The sequence below is a fragment of the Oryzias melastigma genome, linkage group LG9, assembly GCF_002922805.2.
Source record: "Oryzias melastigma strain HK-1 linkage group LG9, ASM292280v2, whole genome shotgun sequence".
NCBI lineage: Eukaryota > Metazoa > Chordata > Actinopteri > Beloniformes > Adrianichthyidae > Oryzias > Oryzias melastigma.
The window spans coordinates 421,659-442,200 of record NC_050520.1 but is presented as its reverse complement, the minus strand read 5'-3'; the positions used below and the strand labels follow the sequence as shown (position 1 = coordinate 442,200).

Genomic DNA, 20,542 nt, shown 5'->3' with positions numbered 1-20,542 from the left:
ATGTCTCACTCTGAGCCGATTTCCTCTCTTCTTCCTGCAGTGATGTCTCACTCTGAGCCGTTTTCCTCTCTTCTTCCTGCAGCGATGTTTCACTCTGAGCCGTTTTCGTCTCTTCTTCCTGGAGTGATGTTTCACTCTGAGCCGTTTTCCTCTTTTCTTCCTGGAGTGATGTCTCACTCTGAGCCGTTTCCAGACCAACATCAGAATTCCTCTCTTCTTCATGCAGGTGGAGGACGGCGGCCTGATCTTGTTCCGTCATGACTCCCTCCACCTGTCTCTGTGTGGGAGCTGCAGCACAGACGCCAGACGGCGGGGCTTTGACCCCACTGACCCCCCGCCGGCGAGCTGTCACCAGCACAGCAGATGAGGGAGGGAAAGGTCAGGCTGGAGGACAGGCTGCACGTCCGGACCATCGGAAGTTTTTGTGAATCAGAAGAGAATACAAACAGGGAGAGAGGGGCGGGGTTAACGGTGCTGTCTTTACCGAGGCGTCCATGGCAGGTTTCCTCCATCTCTGCAGTGATTTAGTCTTTCCTCTGTGCTGCAGCCTGAACTCACCTGGATGAACCTTTTCTCCTCTTACCTGTAAATGCTTCGACAATTTACCTGCAGCTTTCACCTTCATGTGAAAACACATGCTGCAGTTTTCATGATGATAAGAGAACAGCCGTCTTCAGGCCTTTTAATACGACTGAAACTCTCCAGGATCCTGAACCCACTGGTTCTGGTTCTGATCCTGGCACTGGCAACGATACTGGTACTGGAGCTGGTTCTGATCCTGGTACTGGCACCGGTACTGGTACTGGTACTGACGCTGGTTCTGATCCTGGTACTAGAGCTGGAGCTGGTTCTGATCCTGGTACTGGCACCGATACTGGAGCTGGTGCTGGTTCTGATCCTGGTACTAGAGCTGGTGCTGGTTCTGATCCTGGTACTGGTACTGGAGCTGGTTCTGATCCTGGTACTGGCACCGATACTGGAGCTGGAGCTGGTTCTGATCCTGGTACTAGAGCTGGTGCTGGTTCTGATCCTGGTACTGGTACTGGAGCTGGTTCTGATCCTGGTACTGGCTCTTACAGAGCCCCGTCCCGCGGCGCCGGTGATCCTCCCCCTGAATGAGATGCAGATCAGCGTTGGCGTGGTAGCAGAGCGTCTTCACGTTCGCTCTCGTTCTCAGCTGAGAGTTTCCTTCCTGTGATGAATGATGATTGAGCTAAATGAGCTTTTCTCCATCTTCCCGTCAGGAGATCCGGAGGAATCTGCTCCTCGCTTCAGTCCTGGAACGCTCCGAGCTCTCTCCTTCAACGTTATTACTGTGTTCCTGGATGTAATCAGCTGCTCAGTCGTTCTGTGTTCACACATTGATGATCAAATCTTTGTTTGCAGTTTTCCTGCTTTTCTTTTAGAGACTTTAAACTATCGTTGGATTTGAACCCTGATCTCTAGGTTACAGGATGGACGCTTCACCACAGGGACAGCTTTCTTCACAATGTCATTTTACCACCTTCAGTCAAAATGTCTGGATGTTGTTCAAATGTTGAGTTTGAATGAAAGAAAAAAACCTAAATGGAATTGAATTATAGTTTGATTGTTCGTCTGGACCTTCCGGGTCTCAGCAGTAGAACCCCCCAAAGGTTCTGCACCAAAGACCGTCTTAAGCCCTGCATGAAGCCTGCTGGAGGAGAATGCCAAGGATTCTGTCTGTCAGTTGAACCGAGTTCAGTTCTGGGTTCTGACAGGAAGAACCTGACCCGAATCCTCCCGTAGAACTCAGCAGGTTCTGTTCCCTGTCGTTCCTGAACATGTAAACTGCAGCTTCCTTCTGCTGCATGTAGAAACCTGGAAACGTGCACAGATCCTCCTCGTGCACTAGCGTGTTCTCATGCATGCAGACATGAGCGCCGTGTCGGCCCGTCCTCTCCGCTCACACGGCCCGCTTTCATCTGCAGCCTCAGTGGTTCTGCTGCAGCGTCAACGCCGCTCTGACCAATCAGCTTCTCCCAGAGTCCACGGCTGCAGGTCGACCTCTGAACCTGAAACAGAACGACGTTCTGGTCATCGATGGAACTGGAACGTCTGGAAAGAGAAAAGATCAGAGGATTTTTGGAGAACGTTGTCCGCGTTCAGGTGTTTGCTCCTCTTCCTCCTCTTCATCACTTCAGTGTCATTGACTTTCATTTCTGTCTTTCTAGAACCCACCGTGACCTTAAGGTGAACCCTCCTGTTCCTGATCCAACCCTGAAGTTGCATCTTCGTATAAAAGAAAGTCCAAACGATGACTAGGGCGCAGCAGTTTTTATTTACATTCAAGCACTCGGTGCATCCGAACTCACCTGCTGCTCACACACAGCTCTGTGAACCTTGGCTGCCCCCTGCTGGACATACGATTAACAGAAAATATAATAACAAACTTTTCAGATTCGAGATAAGACACCTGAAGAACACCTGTTCAGTCTGTCCTCACCTGAGGAGGAACACCTCCACACTGCAGCAGAGCGTTCATCTCTCCTGGTTGCTGTGAAGACAGACGGACATGTTGATAGACGCTGATCACAGAGAAGATCTGAGATAAAAATAAAGAACGGCTGATTATCTTCAGTGAGAAGAACAGTAGAGGAGCACAGCTTCTATGCCAAAGAGGAGAACATCACGTTATCTGTAAAAGGAGGAGGTCAGGGAGGAGGAGGAGGAGCAGGAGGAGGTCACAGAGGAGCAGGAGGAGGTCAGGGAGGAGCAGGAGGAGCAGGAAGAGGTCACAGAGGAGCAGGACGAGGTCACAGAAGAGCAGGAGGAGGTCACGGAGGAGCAGGAGGAGGTCATGGAGGAGCAGGAGGAGGTCACAGAGGAGCAGGAGGAGGTCACAGAGGAGCAGGAGGAGGTCAGGGAGGAGCAGGAGGAGGTCACAGAGGAGCAGGAGAAGGTCATGGATGAGCAGGAGGAGCATGAGGAGTTTGTGGAGGAGCAGGACTAGGTCACAGAGGAGCAGGAGGAGGTCACAGAGGAGCAGGAGGAGGAGGAGGAGGAGGTCGTGGAGGAGCAGGAGGAGGTCACGGAGGAGCAGGAGGAGGAGGAGGAGGAGGTCGTGGAGGAGCAGGAGGAGGTCACAGAGGAGCAGGAGGAGGAGCAGGAGGAGGAGGAGGAGGAGGAGGAGGTCACAGAGGAGCAGGAGGAGGTCTCATGTTCTTTGTCTAAAATGACAGATTCTGATCCATCAGATCCTTCTAACAGAGGAGACAGTGTAGAGAGAAAGGGGGCGTGGCTTCAAGATGGCGTCGTCATATGTCCACATTGGTCACTGATTCACGGCGAGGCTGAAGCTCCGAGTCTCTGGAGGTTTCTAACGTTTGGTCTCTGGTTTTCTTCTCCGTCTCTAAAGGTCGACGCCCCCTGGAGTGCAGCGACAGCACAGAAGCTGAGGGTCGTGTGCAAACCTGAACCTGAGCCGGACTGACCAGGCTGAACGTCAGAGGTCCAGGAGCCAGACCCTGAGGAGCTCCGCTGCTGTCGACTCCAGCAGCGCTCGGATGTTTTTGCTGAGTCAGCGTTCTGAGAAGCGCCGCCTCAGCGCCGTGGCGTGAAGGATCAGATAAACATGTTTCCTCGTGTCTGATCTACAGGTTTTTTTCCCAGCATGCTCTTCACCCAGCCTCTGCTGTCGAGTCGTTTTGTCCATCAAGTTGATTTTAACATCCTGTTTGAACAGCTGCTGCCGTGGCAACGCCGCCGTTGTTAGGAATCTCTGGAGGGAAACGCCATGGATGAACGGCGTCTCTCACTGTGAGGAGGGGGAGGGGTCGCCGTGGGTTTTTATTTTACCGGGAAATCCCACTGAGACCACATCTCTTTTTCACCCCCCCCACCCCCGCTTTAGTGGATGCTCTGGGGAAGACCTGAAACCAAACGCTGGTCCGGTCTGAGGCTGAGCCAGGACCAGGACCGCAGGGTCCAGACCCGTGTGGTGGAGGTCCGGATGAAGGTCACCTCCTGCTTTATTGGTCAAGTGCACTTTACATGAAACGCAGAAATATGCTTTAATACACGAACAGCACAGGATTGTGGGTATTCTTTGGGTTAGCATGCTACATGCATCAGCAGATGCTGACAGTCGACAGAGAAAATGAACATCAAAAATGCATTTCTGGGTATTTTCATTCCAATCGTGAATCAGGAGCAGATGGAAAATATCCTATTTGTGGTGTAAAGAACAGACTGGGCGGGGCCACCTCACCCTGAAAACACCTGGAATATTTCTTTAACACAGTTCTATCGCTGTTTTGGTATAACTGTGTTATTGAGGTTTTGTTTCAACCCAATTATAGCTCATGTTGAACCCAGAATAATGAGTTATTTATACATAAACTGATTTTACTGTAAACTTGATCCACTTGTTGCATCAGAAAACTTTATATATATAACTATGAGATTCAGGTCTGTTAAAATCATGCTTTATAAATACATTAACATTTTTATTAGATAGGCGACATATTTTAGATCTCTGAGGATGAAAGGGAGCAGCAGTTATCTGAAGGAGCAGATAAAGGAGATATCCTGAGATTGGATTTGGATTTGCTGTCAATATTCTAAAAACTCAAATCATTTCTTCTTTGGTTTCTGTCATTTTCCAGCAACTTTTGATTGAATTTGAGTTTTTTGGTTTTAATTCCAGCCGTCCGACCCGCTTCAGGCCAAGAACTGTTCATTAAGGAATACATTTCTGTCAATGAGACTAAAACAAAATGTTTTAAATATTTTTTGCACATAAATCTTTAAAGTGACTTTAAATATTTGCATATTCTTCACAGAAACTGGTAGAAAAATTGCAGATTTAAAGGACCCGTCATCACAAACATCCACGGGGTCATCAGCTCAAACAAAGGCACAGGCTCCATTCTCCTCTCTACGTCCCTGAAGGTCAGATTTCCGTCTCAGTTTTGGCGGCGAGCTCGTTGGTCAGCGTGGTGAAGGCGCCGGCCTTGCCCAGCTGGTACAGGTCGTTGGGCGGTTCCTCCAGATGCTCCTCGGGTCGCTTCTGGACCCATCCGGCCCTCTTCTGATCAAACTCCGCCGTTATCTGCCCCAGCGTCTTCCCTTTGGTCTCTGGCAGCGTCAGCCCCAGAACCACGGCGGAAACCGAACAGACCACCAGGAAGGGCAGGAAGCAGAAACTCCCCAGACCGCCGACGATGAAGGGGAACAGCATGCCCACCAGGAACAGGCTGATCCACATCAGAGAGCCGGCCACCATGTAGGCGGCTGGCCGGCCGGCCTGGTCGAAGATCTCGGCGGGCAGGATGCCGGTCACCCCGGCAGGGCCCAGACCGAAGCTGAGGATGTAGGCGAAGACGCAGGCCATGCTGAGGTAGGACATGCCCGCCACGCCGCGGCTCTGGAGGCTGAGCGCCACCGTGAAGACCACGCTCCAGCAGCTCATCAGGCTGTAGCCGCCGATCAGGAGGTACCTGCGGCCCACGCGCTCGATCAGGAGGTTGCTGAGGATGGAGGCGGTCAGCTCCGACGCCCCCGTGCCGATGGTCACGTACTGGATCTTGTCCGGAGGAATCCCCGCCTCCAGGAAGATGTAGGAGGCGTAGAAGTAGATGGAGTCGTTGCCGCAGAGCATCATGGCGCTGCTGGCCGTCATGACGGTCCGGAGCTGCAGCCGCAGGTCCTGGTCCCTGAACAGAGACAGGGGGGTCTTCGCAGGAGCAGATGACCCCGAACGTAGAGCTGCCGACATCTGCTGCTCCTGGAGCATCTCGTCGATCTCGGAGGCTGGAGCCTCGCCGCCGCGGAGCCTCTCCAGGGCCTTGACGCACGCCTCCCGGTCTCCGCGGTCGATCAGGAGGTACCTGGGGCTCTCGGGGAACCAGGGGAGGGTCAGCAGCTGGATCAGGGCCGGAAAGGCGTTGCTGGCTAGTAAGTAGGGCCAGAGAGGCTCCGCCCCCAGCAGCTCGCTGAGCCCCACCACTTGACCCAAGAAGATCCCGAACGCGGTGAAGACGGCCGAGGAGAAAGCCACAGCCCCCCGGAGGTGTTTGGGCGCGCTCTCTCCAAAGTACATGGGCTGGACGTTCATGCTGACGCCCGAGTTCATCCCCACCAGGAACCGCGCCACGATCAGCATCTCGAAGGAGCGCGCCGCCCTGCAGGTCAGCACCAGCATGGCGCCCACCAGCAGGAAGGAGTTGTTCACCAGCAGAGACTTCTTCCTGCCGAACCGGACCGCCATGGGACCCGCCAGCAGGGCCCCCAGCAGCCCCCCCAGCGAGAAGGCCGACACGATCAGGGTCCACACCAGGGTCACCTGTGGGCTGGCCAAGGCCATGCCCCAGCGCTCCAGGTAGGTGTCATTGATGAAGGTCTGGACGTAGCTGGTGGGGGCGTTGATGATTGAGATGTTGTACCCGTACTGGAAGGTTCCTCCAATGGCAGCAGAGCACACGGTCAGGGCCAGCGTCCGGCCACTTCCTGCAGGTGGACCGCTTCCTTCCGCCTCACGGCCTGCGGTGGAGCTCATCTGAGCGGCAGCTGGCGGCCTACAGCTGGCGTCGCATCACAGGTTCCTCGTCGTCACACCGAGTTCCGCCGCAGACGTCCTTGGCCGGGATGATAAGACCTGGAAACTCATAATTCTACAGATGAAGCCGGTCGAGGCGCTAAATAAACCCTGAGTCTGGACTGTCAGGCAGCGTTCAGGCCTGACCTGATCGGGACTCCTGAGTTTCATTTGAAACTCTCCAAAAGATAATCTAAGAGGAAAACGATGTAAAAGGAAACACAAATGTCTAGTTTCTGGTCCAAAATCAAAATAATCTGATTTGATTTTCCAAAAATTTCAGATTTTAAAAAGATCATTTAGACTCAGTTGTTTAGAAGTGAAGATGCTTCGTCTGTCGGGAACCGTCCTGATATAAAACTGTCATTTCCACTTTGATGGTCAGAATTCAGAGTCACCTCTGACCCTTTCACGTCTGGATCCTGTTGCTATGGAAACCCCTGAGAGGTACGATGAGGATCGGACCTTTCTGGAGCATCTGTCTGGACCTGAAACCAGAAACTACACGGAGTTCTAAGTCTTTATGTGACGTCAACGGGGTGGGGGGTTCTGCCATGTTTCAAAATAAAAGATTCATAAAGGAGCATAAGGTTTCCAGATGTTTTTGTCATCTATGCTGCTGAGAAGATTTTACAATTTTACAAACGACTTCGACTAAAAACCCATGAAGACACAGACAGATGAAACCGGTTGATTACTTTCAGTCACCTTCAAGTCCGAGCTCAGGGGAAAATGCCGCCAAACTAGTTTTGCCGGTTCCTGCACATGCGCGTCACTTTCAGGCAGATGATTGGCCGAGCATGTTCGTGACGTCATCAGCCCGTGCTGTCGCGAGCTCTGGGGAGGAAAGATGTGAGTGATCGATGCTTTAATCTTTATGAAAGGTTTGATTGGGGTTCAGGTGAGATGTTTTCGACTGACGGCGTCACACGGGGGGGGGTCATGTTCGCGGTTCGCGCAGAAGTCTCGCGGCTTCAGGAGGGGGGGAGTAGTTTTAATTTTAAACGATAAATCAACGATCAAACGGAGCCGCGGGGATGAACGGAGCGCTGACGTCACAAATGTGCCACGCTAAGACGCCGTTTTTTACGGCAAACGGTCGCAATATTTTGATTGTTTAGATGCACGAGTCTGAGCATGCGCAGTGGTGGGCTTCGACTGCAGCTGACAACCTCAAAGGTTCTGCTGGAGTGTGGAGTCACGTGACCCGTTTGGAACCTGAGGTTCTGAATGGATCCGAGGTTCTGGGTCAGGAGAACCCAAACTCCTGTGTCTCATTTACTGAACATATCTTTCACAGAACCTGCTTCCTTCTGGTTCTGACAGAAGCTGGTACCGTTGGTCCAAACACGCCGTTTATTTAGTAAATAATAGATTCATTTACAGACTGAAAGTTTGATCTTCTGCTGGTCATAAACACCTTTTAGGACGTTCTGCAGATGTTCTCTGGACTTTTTGGACTGAACCTCTTCCCATGATGCTGGTGGTGGACCCGCCGTGTCCTCCTGCTGCCAGAAGGGGGCGTGGTTCTGGTTCCGTGTCTCACTTCCTCCTCTGACCCTCACAGGGCTCTGTCCCCGACCAAGAGGAAGGAGGACGACAAGAGCAAGCCGCGAGGCAAGGAGAAGTCAGGAGTCACAAAAGAGGGCGGGGACAAGGAGCGTGGGCGGAACAAGACCCGGACTCGGCGCAGCGCCTCCAGCAGGAGCAGCAGGTCAGAGGAGGTTCAGGAGGAGCGCCGGGCGGCGTGGTCGGTGACTTCCTGCTGATGATGCATGTGTGTGCAGGTCCAGCTCCAGCTCCAGCAGCAGCTCAGGCTCCAGCTCCGGTTCCTCCAGCGGCTCCAGCTCCTCCGCCTCCAGCCACTCAGGCTCCTCCAGCTCCCGCTCCTCTTCTTCCTCCTCCTCATCCTCCTCGCCGAGCCCCAGCCGCCAGCGTCATAACAACCGGCGCCGCTCCCGGTCAAAGTAAAGAACTGTCATTAACCAGAATCTCCTTTCACTGGAGCCAGCACTGCCGGTAACGTCTGAACGTTTGTCCAGGTCCAAATCAGCCAAGAAAGATGAGCGGGAACGCCGGCGGCAAAGCCCCACCCCCAAACCCACCAAGGTGTACCTGGGCCGGCTCACCAGGAATGTCATCAAGGTACCAGAAGAGCTCAGGAGCGCCCCCATAGACTGCCATGTTCGGCGTAGACGGGCGTGTCGTGTTGTAAATCGGGCTGGGAATCTCTGGGTAACTCACGATATGATGCGATTCACGATATATGACTCACGATACCGAAAGTATCTCGATATGGCAAACATTGCAATAATCTATATATTACCTTGCTAATCTATGATATATAATTATTTTTTAAAACAAATGTATCTTTTTATTTTCTTCAAAACCTTCTTTTAGAATATGGCAAGCCTTTTTATCATTTAATCAAGCCTAAAACAGCTTGATATCAAGGATATCTATTAAATGATAAAAAGGATTGCCAAACTAGACAAGCCTTTCGTCCTGTAGACAGAAATGTGGTGGCGTAGACGGGTGTGTCGCAGCTAGGGCTGGGCGATGTAGAATATTTTATATCTCCAAATAGTTTTTTCATATTAAGCGAAAACGATATAAGTCACGATATCAGCCAAATAACTATATTTGCGTGTGTGTGTGTGTATATATATACACACACACACATGTATATATACATATACATATGTATGTGTGTATATATACACACACATATGTATATATACATATACATATGTGTGTGTGTGTACTTTTATATATATATATATATGTAAGTATACACACATATTTATATACATTTTATATATATGCATATATATATATGTGTGTATATACTTATATATATATATATGTATATATGTATATATATATCCTAATAAAATGACATCTTGAATTATCAATCACAAGTTGATCACTTGAAAGGGAGTGGGAGGAGGTGAACTTATATAATCCCACTCATACCATTTTCTTTACTTGAATGATCAACATCCTGTTCAGGACTTATCATATATTTATACCCTACAATCATAGATTCATCTTTAAGATCAGTGATGTAATAGAATTTGAAACATAAGTATATATACATATATATATATGTATATATATATATATATATATATATATATATATATATACATACAGAGAGAATCAGAAGATTTCTCGTTATTGTTTTATTGCACAGCCCTAGTCGCAGAATTGAGGAACGCGCCGCGGCATAGACAGACATGTCGCAGCAGACAGGCATGTTGACGCCGCAGAGGGACATGTAATTCCATAGACAGACGTGTCACGCGTCATGCGGCCATGTGACGGTGTATGTCGGTGGGAACTCCACCTCCTGTTTTTGAAGGAACACATCCATGAGATCTTCTCCACCTACGGAAAGATCAAGATGATCGACATGCCCGTGAACCGCGCCCACCCCCACCTATCCAAAGGTTACGCCTATGTGGAGTTTGAGAACTCTGAGGAGGCGGAGAAGGCGCTGAAGCACATGGATGGAGGTATGGGGTGTGGGGGGTCTGTAGTCCCTCTCTGGGCCGCCGTGATGCTCTGCTTTGGTCCTCAGGTCAGATCGACGGTCAGGAGATCACCGTCACCGCCGTGCTGACCCCTGTCATCCGACCCCTGCCTCGCCGGCTATCTCCACCCCGCAGGATGCCTCCCCCACCCCCCATGTGGCGGCGCACCCCCCCTCGGATGAGAAGAAGGTGAAGTCTTGTGATGTTGCTTGGGCTGTAACGAGTATCTGGGTACTCACGATTTGCTCCTGAAAATATTTGCGACGTCCAAGATCGCTGATCTTCATAAATATAGTAGAGTGTAGGAAAATATCATGTGGAGAAGATGTATTTCTGCTCTGAAATGCAGATCAATGAAGGATTTTAAGTTTGCGAACTAAAACAAAGCCGAAAGAGCTGCGGGACCGTCACCGGAAGTAAACACATCCTCGTTTAGGTGACCCTTCCGGTTTTCAAAATAAGACTAGACGAGATCTTTTTCGTTCAGAAACTGAGACTGAAGTTCGTTCTGAAAAACATTACTTTGCTTTAACTCTGGAGCTAAAACTTTATTTTGGTTATGGTAACTCTTCAACAGGTGTTTTTATTGTGCTGTTTGTTTCTATATGTTCAGCATTTTAAGATGTATTTGTTTATATGAAAAGTGCTCTATATATAAAATCAATTTGAATTTGAACAGTTGAAGCAATTAACGAAACTCCAGCTTATTCTGAAGAAACGCAGCCTGGCGGATGTGATCAACGTGAATCATCTGATTCTGCCACGGAAAAAACAACTTCATACGGGTATAGAACGCTTAGAACGTAAAAAGTGGAAGAACTTTGGGGATAGGAAACTGGAAAGAATTTTCAGGTTTTGTTGTTAAATGATCCAAAACAAGAATGATTTTATGCTTTTGGTGTTGTTTATATTACTGCTGAACTTAAACAGTCAACAAAAAATAAAATGACAAACATTTCTTTCTATCTAAATCTTTGTGGGTTTTCTATCAGTTTTGTTGATTCTGATCTCCTGTTTCTCATTAAGGTAGAAATGATGGTGATTCAATACAAATATTACAATTTTCATACATCCAGTAAAAAGACAGACACAGAAACAAACGTTAAAAATGTAAGAATCGTGGTTCGATTCGTGAATTGTTGAACTGGATTCATGAATCGAATCAGATCGACATCTTAGCAACGATCCACAGCCGTTTTTGTTGCCGTGGAAACAGAGGATCAGCCTCCTCGTCTGTTGGATCCTGTGGTGACTCTGATCTTCTGTCCTTCAGATCCCGGTCTCCTCGCCGCCGCTCTCCTGTCCGCCGGCGGTCACGATCTCCGGGACGCCGACGCCATCGCTCTCGCTCCAGCTCCAACTCCTCCCGTTAGCGACGCCCCTCCTCCTCTTCTCTTCATCTTTGGCCCTTTGGGCTGATTTTAACTGGTTCAGTCTTTATTTGAGAAGGGGCGTGACTTAAATCTGTCTCCGCCCCTTTCCACTGGTGACCTACAGACGAGGATTTTCAGTCTCAGTGAAGCTGTGAACCCTGAAGGTCACTGACCTCACTCCTCCAAAGGTCATGCTTTTGTTTTGTACGTTGTGATGATGCCCCGCCCCCTTCTGTAACTGTTCCAGTTTGTTTTAAAAATAAAGTTTTGTCGTATCGTGCCGTGAAAAACTGTTCTGACACCAAGGACATTTCTGTAGACATCCACAGACGTAGATCAGGACGGACTCCTCTGGTTCTATAAATAACATTTATTCAAGTTCACTTTCACACAAGAGAAAAAAAGAAAGAAACAGTTCTGAGCTGGAACCCTAATGTCCTCCTGCGCAGCTGAGCTCCTCGTGCGCAGCCAAGCTCCTCGTGCGCAGCCGAGCTCCTCCGGCGCAGCCAAGCTCTGCAGACGTGTTCCGAAGCAGCAGAAAAGAGGCTGCAGGTCAGACGCTGGAGTCCTGGTCAGACGTTGGGGCCCTGGTCCTTGTGGCCTGCAGGAGGGTCCATCAGGTCCTTGAACCCCAGTTTCTCCAGAGGCTCCTTGGCCATGAGCTGACTGCAGAACAAAAACAACATTAGAGGCCTTCACGTGTTGGTAAACAGCTTTGTTGACTCCGCCTACTTGTCCATCCGGCACTCCAGGTATTCTTTGGACTGAAGTCGACACCTGGAGTTGTCGAAACTGTTTTCTCTCAGACACTTCATGAAGTTCTCCTTGAAGGAACGGCACTCTCCTGGAAGGAAGACCGCAGAGGTCAGTCAGTCTGAGCTGCTGAGGACAAGTTTGTCCTTCCTCAGCTTCCGTAGCCTAGACCTCCAGGCAGAAGGGAATCGAACTTTTTACTGTGTTGGCACTTTTACCTAAACTGTGAATGTGAGATCTGCTGTGATGACGTCAGACATTGTTTTAACCTTTAGGAATGTAACAGAGGAACCGCAGAACTTTGAACCTTCTCGACATAAATAAACTTCACACTAATAAAGTTTAAACTTTCCTCACGTGATTTCAAAGATCAAAACAGAGAATAGACTTCTGGTCAACCCGCTGGTTCCGACCGCCGGGGAACCGAATCTTTTCCGGTCCGGACTCACCGAAATGGTCCAGAGGAAACGAGCCTTTGTCTGGAGCGCGAGGCTTGAAACTCTTCACCCCGAAATTCATGGCCGTGGACATTTTCCCGCGAGTTTGACCGACAACAACAAACCGAATCCAAAGATCAGAGCGGCTGCTGCTGGCGCACAGTGATGACGTCACGACACGCGCTGAGTCTGCAGACACGAGGAATCGATCGCAGTTTCACAGAGCAGCTTTTTAAAGCAAAACTGCATTTTATGTACAGTATGTTTACGGTAAAACGACAGTCTTTCTGTGATTAAAATGATATTTTAAAGAGTTTAGATTCACAAACTACATTTAAAACCCCTTTTGCAGCCCCATGACAATTGTTTTTATTAAAAAAAAAGTTCCCAGTTGTGCTTTAATGCTGTTTATTACGTTTTTAACCAAAATCCCACAAACTAAATGTCTTAAAAAGCTGTTTTTCATCTTGATCTGAAGCCTCTGATTCCAAAATCTCCTCTGAGGGGGCGTGGCTCTTGGAGCCTTCCTCTGCTTTACATTAATATGGGAGAGTCATGTGTAAATGTGCTTTAAAACTTAATTGTAAGAAAAGTCTGAATTTAATTTGAAACTCCGACATTTAGGTAAACTTTCACAGACGAGTTTGAATCAACTTTCATGGGCAGGAAATCATGAACGTTTTAGAACAGATACATCAGTCATTATTTTTATTTGATTGATTTGATTGATTATTTTTATTATTTTTGTATTTGTCTGACATTGACGTGAAAAAACAATGGACAGCTCAACACCCCTCCTTCCGTGTTCCAAACAGGAAGTACCAGTGGGTTGCAAGAAGGCCAAAGTTTTGTTTTTTTCCCAAAACCTTATTTAACAATTGCAAACAAGATACAACAAATTACAAGGTAAAGAACATATACACACACATAGGAAAAAATGTATTTATACATTTATAAATGCTAAAGGTTTTCGTATAATCTATTATCAACAAAAGTTAAATGTTTCTAGCTTTTTTATTTTTCATGAGTTTTAAAGAATCAAAATATAAACAAATCTCTTTGTGAAATGTAACGAAGAGTGGTCTGGTTTTAGAATATCTGTTTTTATTAGGGATGTCCCGATCAGGTTTTTTGGGCCCGATCCGATTCCGAGTCATTTGATTTTGTGTATCTGCCGATACCGAGTCCCGATCCGATACTTTTATAAGACATTTAAAACATGAATAAATTAAACAAACAGATTAGTGTTGTCCCTTATTTATATTTCAATAACCTTCTTTTATCATTAAAACTTAAATAAAACACTTCTGTGAAGTAGCTTTAATAAACAAGTAAAAATACAGCAAATATAAACTAGGAAAGAAAATACAATTTTCTTGTTATATAAGTGATAATTAGTCATGTGATAAAGTTTAGTGACTTTAGCTTTAACATCTTTAGAGCTATTGAACATTTTTGACCAAATGTGATTATGTCCTCATTTAAAATTCTTAAAAATAAATTATGACTTTGTTTTAGCATAAAATTTGATGAGTGTTCATGAATAGCTGATGTCATTATTAGTTTTATTTATTTATTTATTAAGATTATGTGCTTATTTTTTAAGTTCTTAAGACATCACATTTTCGTTTTATTACCACAGTAGTTAATTTTCTTAACGGTTATTTCTCTGTCAGATAAATAAAACAGGCATATCAAAGGACAGCTCGGGTCCTAAGGAGTTAAATCACGGAGCTAGCATGTAGCAGTTAGCAGCTGCTGTTTAGCCATCTGTCTGCAGCATGAAGAGCTTCACATTAAACAGAAACAAATACTGTCTTTTTCTGTTGGAATACCTTTAGAGGTTGTTGTTTGAGTTATGACAAACCAATAGAGACACTTGCTGTCAGTTTAAAGCGTTTTTAAAAGAGTTATTGATCCGGAAGTTAGCTTTCTAGCTAGCTTTGTTTACGTTAGCCTTCTGCTTGAGCTGCTGCTGTTTTCTGGTGATGACATTTTGTGATCTTTTCATGACATGCAGACTTCTAGTGGAGTATTTATCCATAAAGATAAGATGAAATATAAAGCTCTGATCATAATGAGAATAAATGAAATATCTGATCCTGATCGGACAAAGGAGTCTGATTCCGATCGAGTCCCCAAACACGTGATCAGATCGGGACATCCCATAGCTTTTATGAATATGGAACTTTCCTAAAATTATCGAAACATTAAAAACTAAATCAGAAATATTGTTTGAAACTACACCCAAAAAGAATATGCTTTTTTTTCCCTAATTTACTGACACAGAAAATTCTGACAAACACCAGAAATAAAAAACTTCCCAAGAGCTGTTAGAGTATATACAGTCAAAAAATAAATGATCTATTGTTTCTGTGTTTTCTTCACAGAAGCTACATGAATTGTCTTGGAAATCAAACCGTAATCTTAGAAGTTCTTTGAACGGAGCAAAAAGGCCAAAGTCCCATTGACTTCCATTGAGAAACAGACTAATAATAATAATAATCATTCTTCCTCTGCTGCTTTCTGTACAACATATTTTTTCTAATCCTAACTTTTTTTAAAGATTTTTTTCTTTGTCGGCATTTATTCAAGTTATATACCGTAAAACGACCAATCAGATGGCCCAGTAAAAGCATGTGGCTCCCGCTGGCCCCGCCTCAAACGTTCGATCGATTCCTCCACGCCCTTTTTAGTGGGAGGGGTGTGGACTTCGAACAAGCCGCAACAAGCTTACTCCTGATTGGTTGACAGTACTTCCTCTAAAAACATGACTCAGACCGAGTCAGACGATGTCGACGGGTTGTAATCGCGGTAGACGTACCAGGAAGTGACGGCGAAGGCTGAAGGTGATGCACTTCCTATGGGGACCTCAACACTCGATATGTCCAGTTCTAGGTAGACGGTGTATGGTCGGACCTTAGGCTGTACAGAAGTGACCTAATAAAACTGTGATTTCAACATTTGAGTCTGTCCAAAAGCCCCGATCATCACACCTCCACCTCCATGCTTAACCCTGAAGTAAAAACACTCAGTCCTAAAAAAGATCCACTTTGATTTTAGACATAAGTTTACAAAGACTCTCCTCCGAACACCACAGTCCTCCAGGTGTAAGTCTGATGCTGATGGGAGGAGCTTCATGAACCTCGTTCTATTCCTGCTGTGGTCACAGGGCGGTTGGAGCCAGTCTCACCTGTGACAGGTGTCGGCTTCAGCAGGCACCAGGACACGAAAGGAATCTATTTGATCAAAATAATCACAGTTAGAGATGTTGATTCATTCTGTAATGTGTCGTTTTTTAATCAAACAAGATATTTATGATCCAGCAGATACTTCAAAATGGATCAAATGAATCTTAACTAAATCAAGTTTTTAATAAATCTACTTTAATATTAGTCAGACCAAAAAACTAAATTTTATTAAAAACAAACAAAAACAAACTTTATTGATCTTCAGGTTTCTCTGTGTTAGATTGAAATGAACTGGAGGACCCCGGGGGGCTCTGGGGGTCCTCCGGACACAGAACCCCTCAGAACCGCCCCTGCTGCGGTGACCCAGCTTCTGCGGGACTCCGGGTCACATCCGCGCCCCGCAGATCCGTTCCCGGTCCGGGTGTGCTTGACGTGCAGAACCGCTGGGTGTCTCGCTTCCACCAGGCAGAGCGGGGGGAGGACCGGCGCGGGAGGGGCCGGCGCTGGGACACACCGGTTCCGTCACGGCGCGCCCCGAGCGGACAAAGAGGCGCACGCGGTCTGCGGGATCGTCCGTGCGGTGCGGCGGCTGGAGGCGGGCGGAGCAGGTGGATGTTCGCGGGTGGGGCTCCATGGAACCGAAGGGGAGCAAGCTGCTCCTGCAGGAGCTGCTGACCGCAGCCGGAAACGACGCGTGCGCGGACTGCGGCAACCCAGGTGAGATGAGGCGCGCGGGCGCGCGAGGGGAGCGGATCCGAACAAAGGGCCGCTGAGGACCGGAGACCCCCCTAGAAACCGATCCGGTCATCGCCCCCCTACCGGGTGGGGAGTCTGAGCGACAGAACATCGTTTCTGGAATGTCTTCAGGAGTTCGGTTCCTGTCAGAGGATGGATGATGGATGGAGGATCTCTCTTTGTTCTGGTTTTTAATTGGACCCCCCCGCTCCCCCCTCATCCTCTCCCCTCCTGGTTCTCCTCTTTCTTCACCTCCTCCTGTTCTCTCTGAGCTCGTTCACCTGTGAAGGTGTTTCCGTTTCCCTCTGGTCCTTCACTCACCCCCGCCTGCAGACGGGTCCACTCAGGAAGAGTTCTGGCGTGGTTCTCCTCCCTCCCCACCAAAACATGAAGCAGTGAGATCTGGATCAGCTGCTGGATCCCTCGAGCTGATGACTCAGTGTTGCTGTTAGAGTTCTTTCAATGACGAATGTTTGTTATTGATCATCTGAACTGATTAGAACTCATCAAAACCCAAAGGTTTCTCGTTTGATTGATCCGGTTTTGCTCCAGTCACGAGAATAGAATGATCTCTGGAACCGTCTTGAATCTGGTCCAACCAGGTTCTGCACCGGCGCCAGGTTCTGTTGGGCTTTGTTTTCTTCAGAACCGCCACCACATGTTCTGTCCTCCTGTAGATGGGCTCTTCTGACCTGCAGAGAAAGACCTGTGGGCGTGTCTTCATCCTTTACGTCATCCTGGATCCTGACCGTCTGCAGTAGTCAATCAATCAATCAACCAATTAATCAATGTATTTATTTAAAGTACTTATGAGAGCAGAGACTAGACCAGAGGTGGTTCTGCTGCTGAGATCTGGACCTCCAGGTTTAGGTTGTGGACGTGCATCATCATCATCATCAGGGATGGAATCAGTGGGTACCTCACGATACGATACAATACATTACGATACGATACAATATGATATAATACGATACGATACATTACGATACAATACGATATGATGCGATACAATACAATATGATATAATACGATACGATACATTATGATATGATACAATATGATATAATACGATATGATACATTACGATATGATACAATATGATGCGACACAATATATCACGATACGATACAATACGATATGATACTATATGATATGATACGATACATTACGATACGATACAATACATTAGAATTAGAATAGAATTTATTTGTCATTGCTCATGTACAATGTAATTTAAAAGCAATCCCCCTATACTTGGTGCAAAAGCAATAACAATAAAATATAGAACAGAATTTTAAGAGTATAAAGGTATAAAACAAAGTCCTAGTATTAAAATACATAAATATAAATACTAAAATACTAAAATATAAAAACAATAAAACCAAGCACACATCTCCCATTCTGCATACAATACGATATGATACAATAAAATACAATACATTACGATACAATACAATACGATACATTACGGTACAATACGATATGATACAATAAAATACAATACATTACGATACAATACAACACGATACATTACGGTACAATACGATATGATACAATGCGATACGATGCGATACAAGACGATACATTACGGTACATCACGATATGATACGATACAATATCATACGATACGATACAATGCGATACTATACAATACGATACATTACGATACGATACAATATGCTACAATACGATACGATACAATACGACACGATACGATACAATATCATACGATACGATACAATGCGATACTATACAATACGATACATTACGATACGATGCAATATGCTACAATATGATACGATACAATACGATACCTTACAATACGCGATACATGGCTCACAATGTCAATGATATCGTGATACTGCGATAATTGTTCAAAATAATCTCTAATAAATCAGTATATAGAAGAACACACATATTTTTGGGGGAAATATATCCCCATTTATTTTTTAGCCTTCACACCATCATAATAAATAACTCGTGTCTTTATTTGTGCAACAAATAATAGACTTTGGTGTAACATTGTTGAAATCAGTGATACTGTCTTTGACAAACATGGACACCAACTGAATTGAATTCTCTGTAAAATTAACAGTAGTAAACATGAAGATCAGAGCCACTATTTAGTGCAGAATTGTTGTAAACATCAGAACAAAAATGAAATAATTCAAGCAGCTGTCAGACACATTGGTGCAGCGTGCGCCCCCTATCTACCTCCAGAGGAACGTCTCACTAAAGGATTAAATATAACGTTTTACAGCCTCTTCTAACGAAAATAAAAGATCAATACTCGCTGAGAAAGCATCGAAAGTCAATCACAGGACCAAATATCACGATAAATCTCAATATTGATATTTTGGCACGCCCGTAATCATCGTCATCATCATCATCAGTATCTTCCTCTGCAGTGACCGTCCGTCCTCCATCCTCAGCAGCAGCACCGTGTTCTGCTGTGGCTGCAGATGCAGAGTCAGGAGCTCCGAGGAGCTTTCACAGCAGCTCCGAGGAGCTTTCACAGCAGCTCCTCTGCAGCACTGGAGGTCCCCCCCCCAGAGCTCAGAGGTGTGAGGAAGGACATAATTCCCCCCCAGGAGTTTTCTTCCTGAGGGAGGTCCAGCAGAACCTTCCATCTTCCATTTGATGGTTTGAACATGGATTCTTCCAGACGTCCGCCTTGACTAACAGAACCGTTACCGATCCTCAAACTTGTTCTGGATCCACCAGGAGAACGATCAGCTCGGACTCCTGGAGACCCGGACCAGACTCTGCTCTCCCCCAGAGTCCGATCGGGTTCTGCTGGGATCGCTCCGTTCTGAGGAGAACCGTCCTGAAGCAGACCAGGACACGGATCAGAGGGTTCTGGTGCCGGATGGGTCTGCCGGGTAACCAAACATGGCAGTTCTCTAGATTATGTTTCACCTCCTCGTTCCTCATGAAGATGGAGGAAAACGGGATTATAATCCCAGATCAAATTGATCATAGAGGTGGATAAAGCTGGATCACAGCTCCTCCTCTGTGGAGGTCTCTACACATTTGACCCCAGAATCCCCAGAACTCCTGATAGGAACTAAAACAACATTTCTCTCTGAGCAAAGACGTCTCCATGGTAACTGAAGCTCCTCCTTTTGACTGCATCACTCCTGATCTCCATCCTGATCTCCATTCTGATCTCCACCCCTCCTCAGCACCAGAAGGAGCAGAACTTTCGGTGATTCTGACCCATTCTCCTCTGATATCCAGAACATTGACTGTTGGTTTTAATCTGATCTCAGATCTGGATTATCTTTAATAATCTTCTCTGTTTATAGATCATATTTTATGATTTTATGATTTTCTGAGCTTCAGAGTCATGAGAACAAAAACGATTTATTATCAGTGATATTCTAATGATCATCAAACATGAATGTAATAAATACAAAGTTCTGGTTCTGAACCGTCTCTGCTCCATATTAATGGAGAAGATGGTTTCCCAGAACGCAGTGAGAGGATGAAGCTCCGCCCCCTCTCCCTGCACAGGATTTTCATCTGTCTGAGGTCAGCAGACCGGATCACTCCAAGCTTCATGGTTGGAGATTCTGCCGGCCCAGACCATCACACTGCCACCTCCATGCCTCCCCAGCAGCACCTTCAGGAAGAGTCCTGATAGGACTTCCTGTTCCACCGTCAAGTTCTTCCTGTCAGGGTCAGAAACAGGTCTCCGTCAGAACACCTTTATCTGCTCTGCAGCCCTGGCAGAACCAGAACCGATCCTCTTGAAACACCAGCATCAGTCTTTATTATCGTAAAGCTCCTCCTCCTAAAACTGACCCCCCTCTGATTCTGTCTCCTCCCTCCAGAACCGGACTGGGCCTCCCTGACTCTGGGCGTGTTCATCTGTCAGGCCTGCTCGCTCCTCCACAGGAGCATCCCCCACATCAGTCGGGTCAAGTCTGTGCAGGACGAGTGGGAGGACAGCGAGGTG

The 20,542-nt window shown here is 46.7% G+C and overlaps 3 protein-coding genes across 5 annotated transcripts in view; 2 read left to right on the top strand and 1 right to left on the bottom strand.

Moving 5' to 3' along the window:
* The first annotated feature begins 3,285 nt into the window (after positions 1-3,285).
* LOC112136398 (RNA-binding protein with serine-rich domain 1-B) lies at positions 3,286-11,755 on the top strand. Of its 3 annotated transcripts, XM_036213511.1 has the most exons (10): positions 3,286-3,617; positions 3,704-3,777; positions 3,872-3,976; positions 4,803-6,340; positions 8,124-8,270; positions 8,344-8,523; positions 8,599-8,701; positions 9,921-10,074; positions 10,140-10,281; positions 11,366-11,755. In XM_036213511.1, the coding sequence occupies exons 4-10, from the start codon at positions 6,060-6,062 to the stop codon at positions 11,463-11,465; spliced, it is 1,107 nt and encodes a 368-aa protein (XP_036069404.1). In that variant the 5' UTR covers positions 3,286-3,617; positions 3,704-3,777; positions 3,872-3,976; positions 4,803-6,059; the 3' UTR covers positions 11,466-11,755. The 3 variants fall into 3 exon arrangements, with proteins under 3 accessions (XP_036069404.1, XP_036069405.1, XP_024113847.1); XM_036213512.1 differs by lacking the exons at positions 3,286-3,617; positions 3,704-3,777; positions 3,872-3,976 and having other exon boundaries at positions 4,043-6,340; XM_024258079.2 differs by lacking the exons at positions 3,286-3,617; positions 3,704-3,777; positions 3,872-3,976; positions 4,803-6,340 and adding an exon at positions 7,267-7,408.
* Positions 11,756-11,820: 65 nt separating this feature from the next.
* LOC112136412 (cytochrome c oxidase assembly protein COX19) lies at positions 11,821-12,864 on the bottom strand. Its single transcript, XM_024258101.1, has 3 exons — positions 12,668-12,864; positions 12,198-12,309; positions 11,821-12,131 (listed from the first exon to the last, which is right to left on the bottom strand). Exons 1-3 carry the CDS (start codon positions 12,747-12,749, stop codon positions 12,038-12,040), a joined length of 288 nt encoding a protein of 95 aa, XP_024113869.1. The 5' UTR covers positions 12,750-12,864; the 3' UTR covers positions 11,821-12,037.
* A 3,269-nt stretch (positions 12,865-16,133) lies between these two features.
* Positions 16,134-20,542, top strand: part of LOC112136386 (arf-GAP with dual PH domain-containing protein 1) — a gene marked incomplete at its 3' end in the record, with an annotated part of 11,323 nt that continues 6,914 nt past the window's right edge. Inside the window, 2 exon segments of the mRNA XM_024258057.2 lie at positions 16,134-16,563; positions 20,418-20,542. Coding sequence (XP_024113825.1) covers positions 16,479-16,563; positions 20,418-20,542 — 210 coding nt within the window.

Bases quoted from the DNA above. Each gene is read 5' to 3' on its own strand.
- LOC112136398 (XM_036213511.1), top strand. From the start codon at position 6,060: ATGGGCTGGACGTTCATGCTGACGCCCGAGTTCATCCCCACCAGGAAC. The intron at 8,524-8,598 runs GTAAAGAACTGT...ACGTTTGTCCAG, and splicing joins CGGCGCCGCTCCCGGTCAAA to GTCCAAATCAGCCAAGAAAG. The intron at 10,282-11,365 runs GTGAAGTCTTGT...TCTGTCCTTCAG, and splicing joins CCCCCTCGGATGAGAAGAAG to ATCCCGGTCTCCTCGCCGCC.
- LOC112136412 (XM_024258101.1), bottom strand. From the start codon at position 12,749: ATGTCCACGGCCATGAATTTCGGGGTGAAGAGTTTCAAGCCTCGCGCT. The intron at 12,310-12,667 runs GTGAGTCCGGAC...TCTTCCTTCCAG, and splicing joins GTTTCCTCTGGACCATTTCG to GAGAGTGCCGTTCCTTCAAG. The intron at 12,132-12,197 runs GTAGGCGGAGTC...TTTGTTCTGCAG, and splicing joins CTGGAGTGCCGGATGGACAA to TCAGCTCATGGCCAAGGAGC.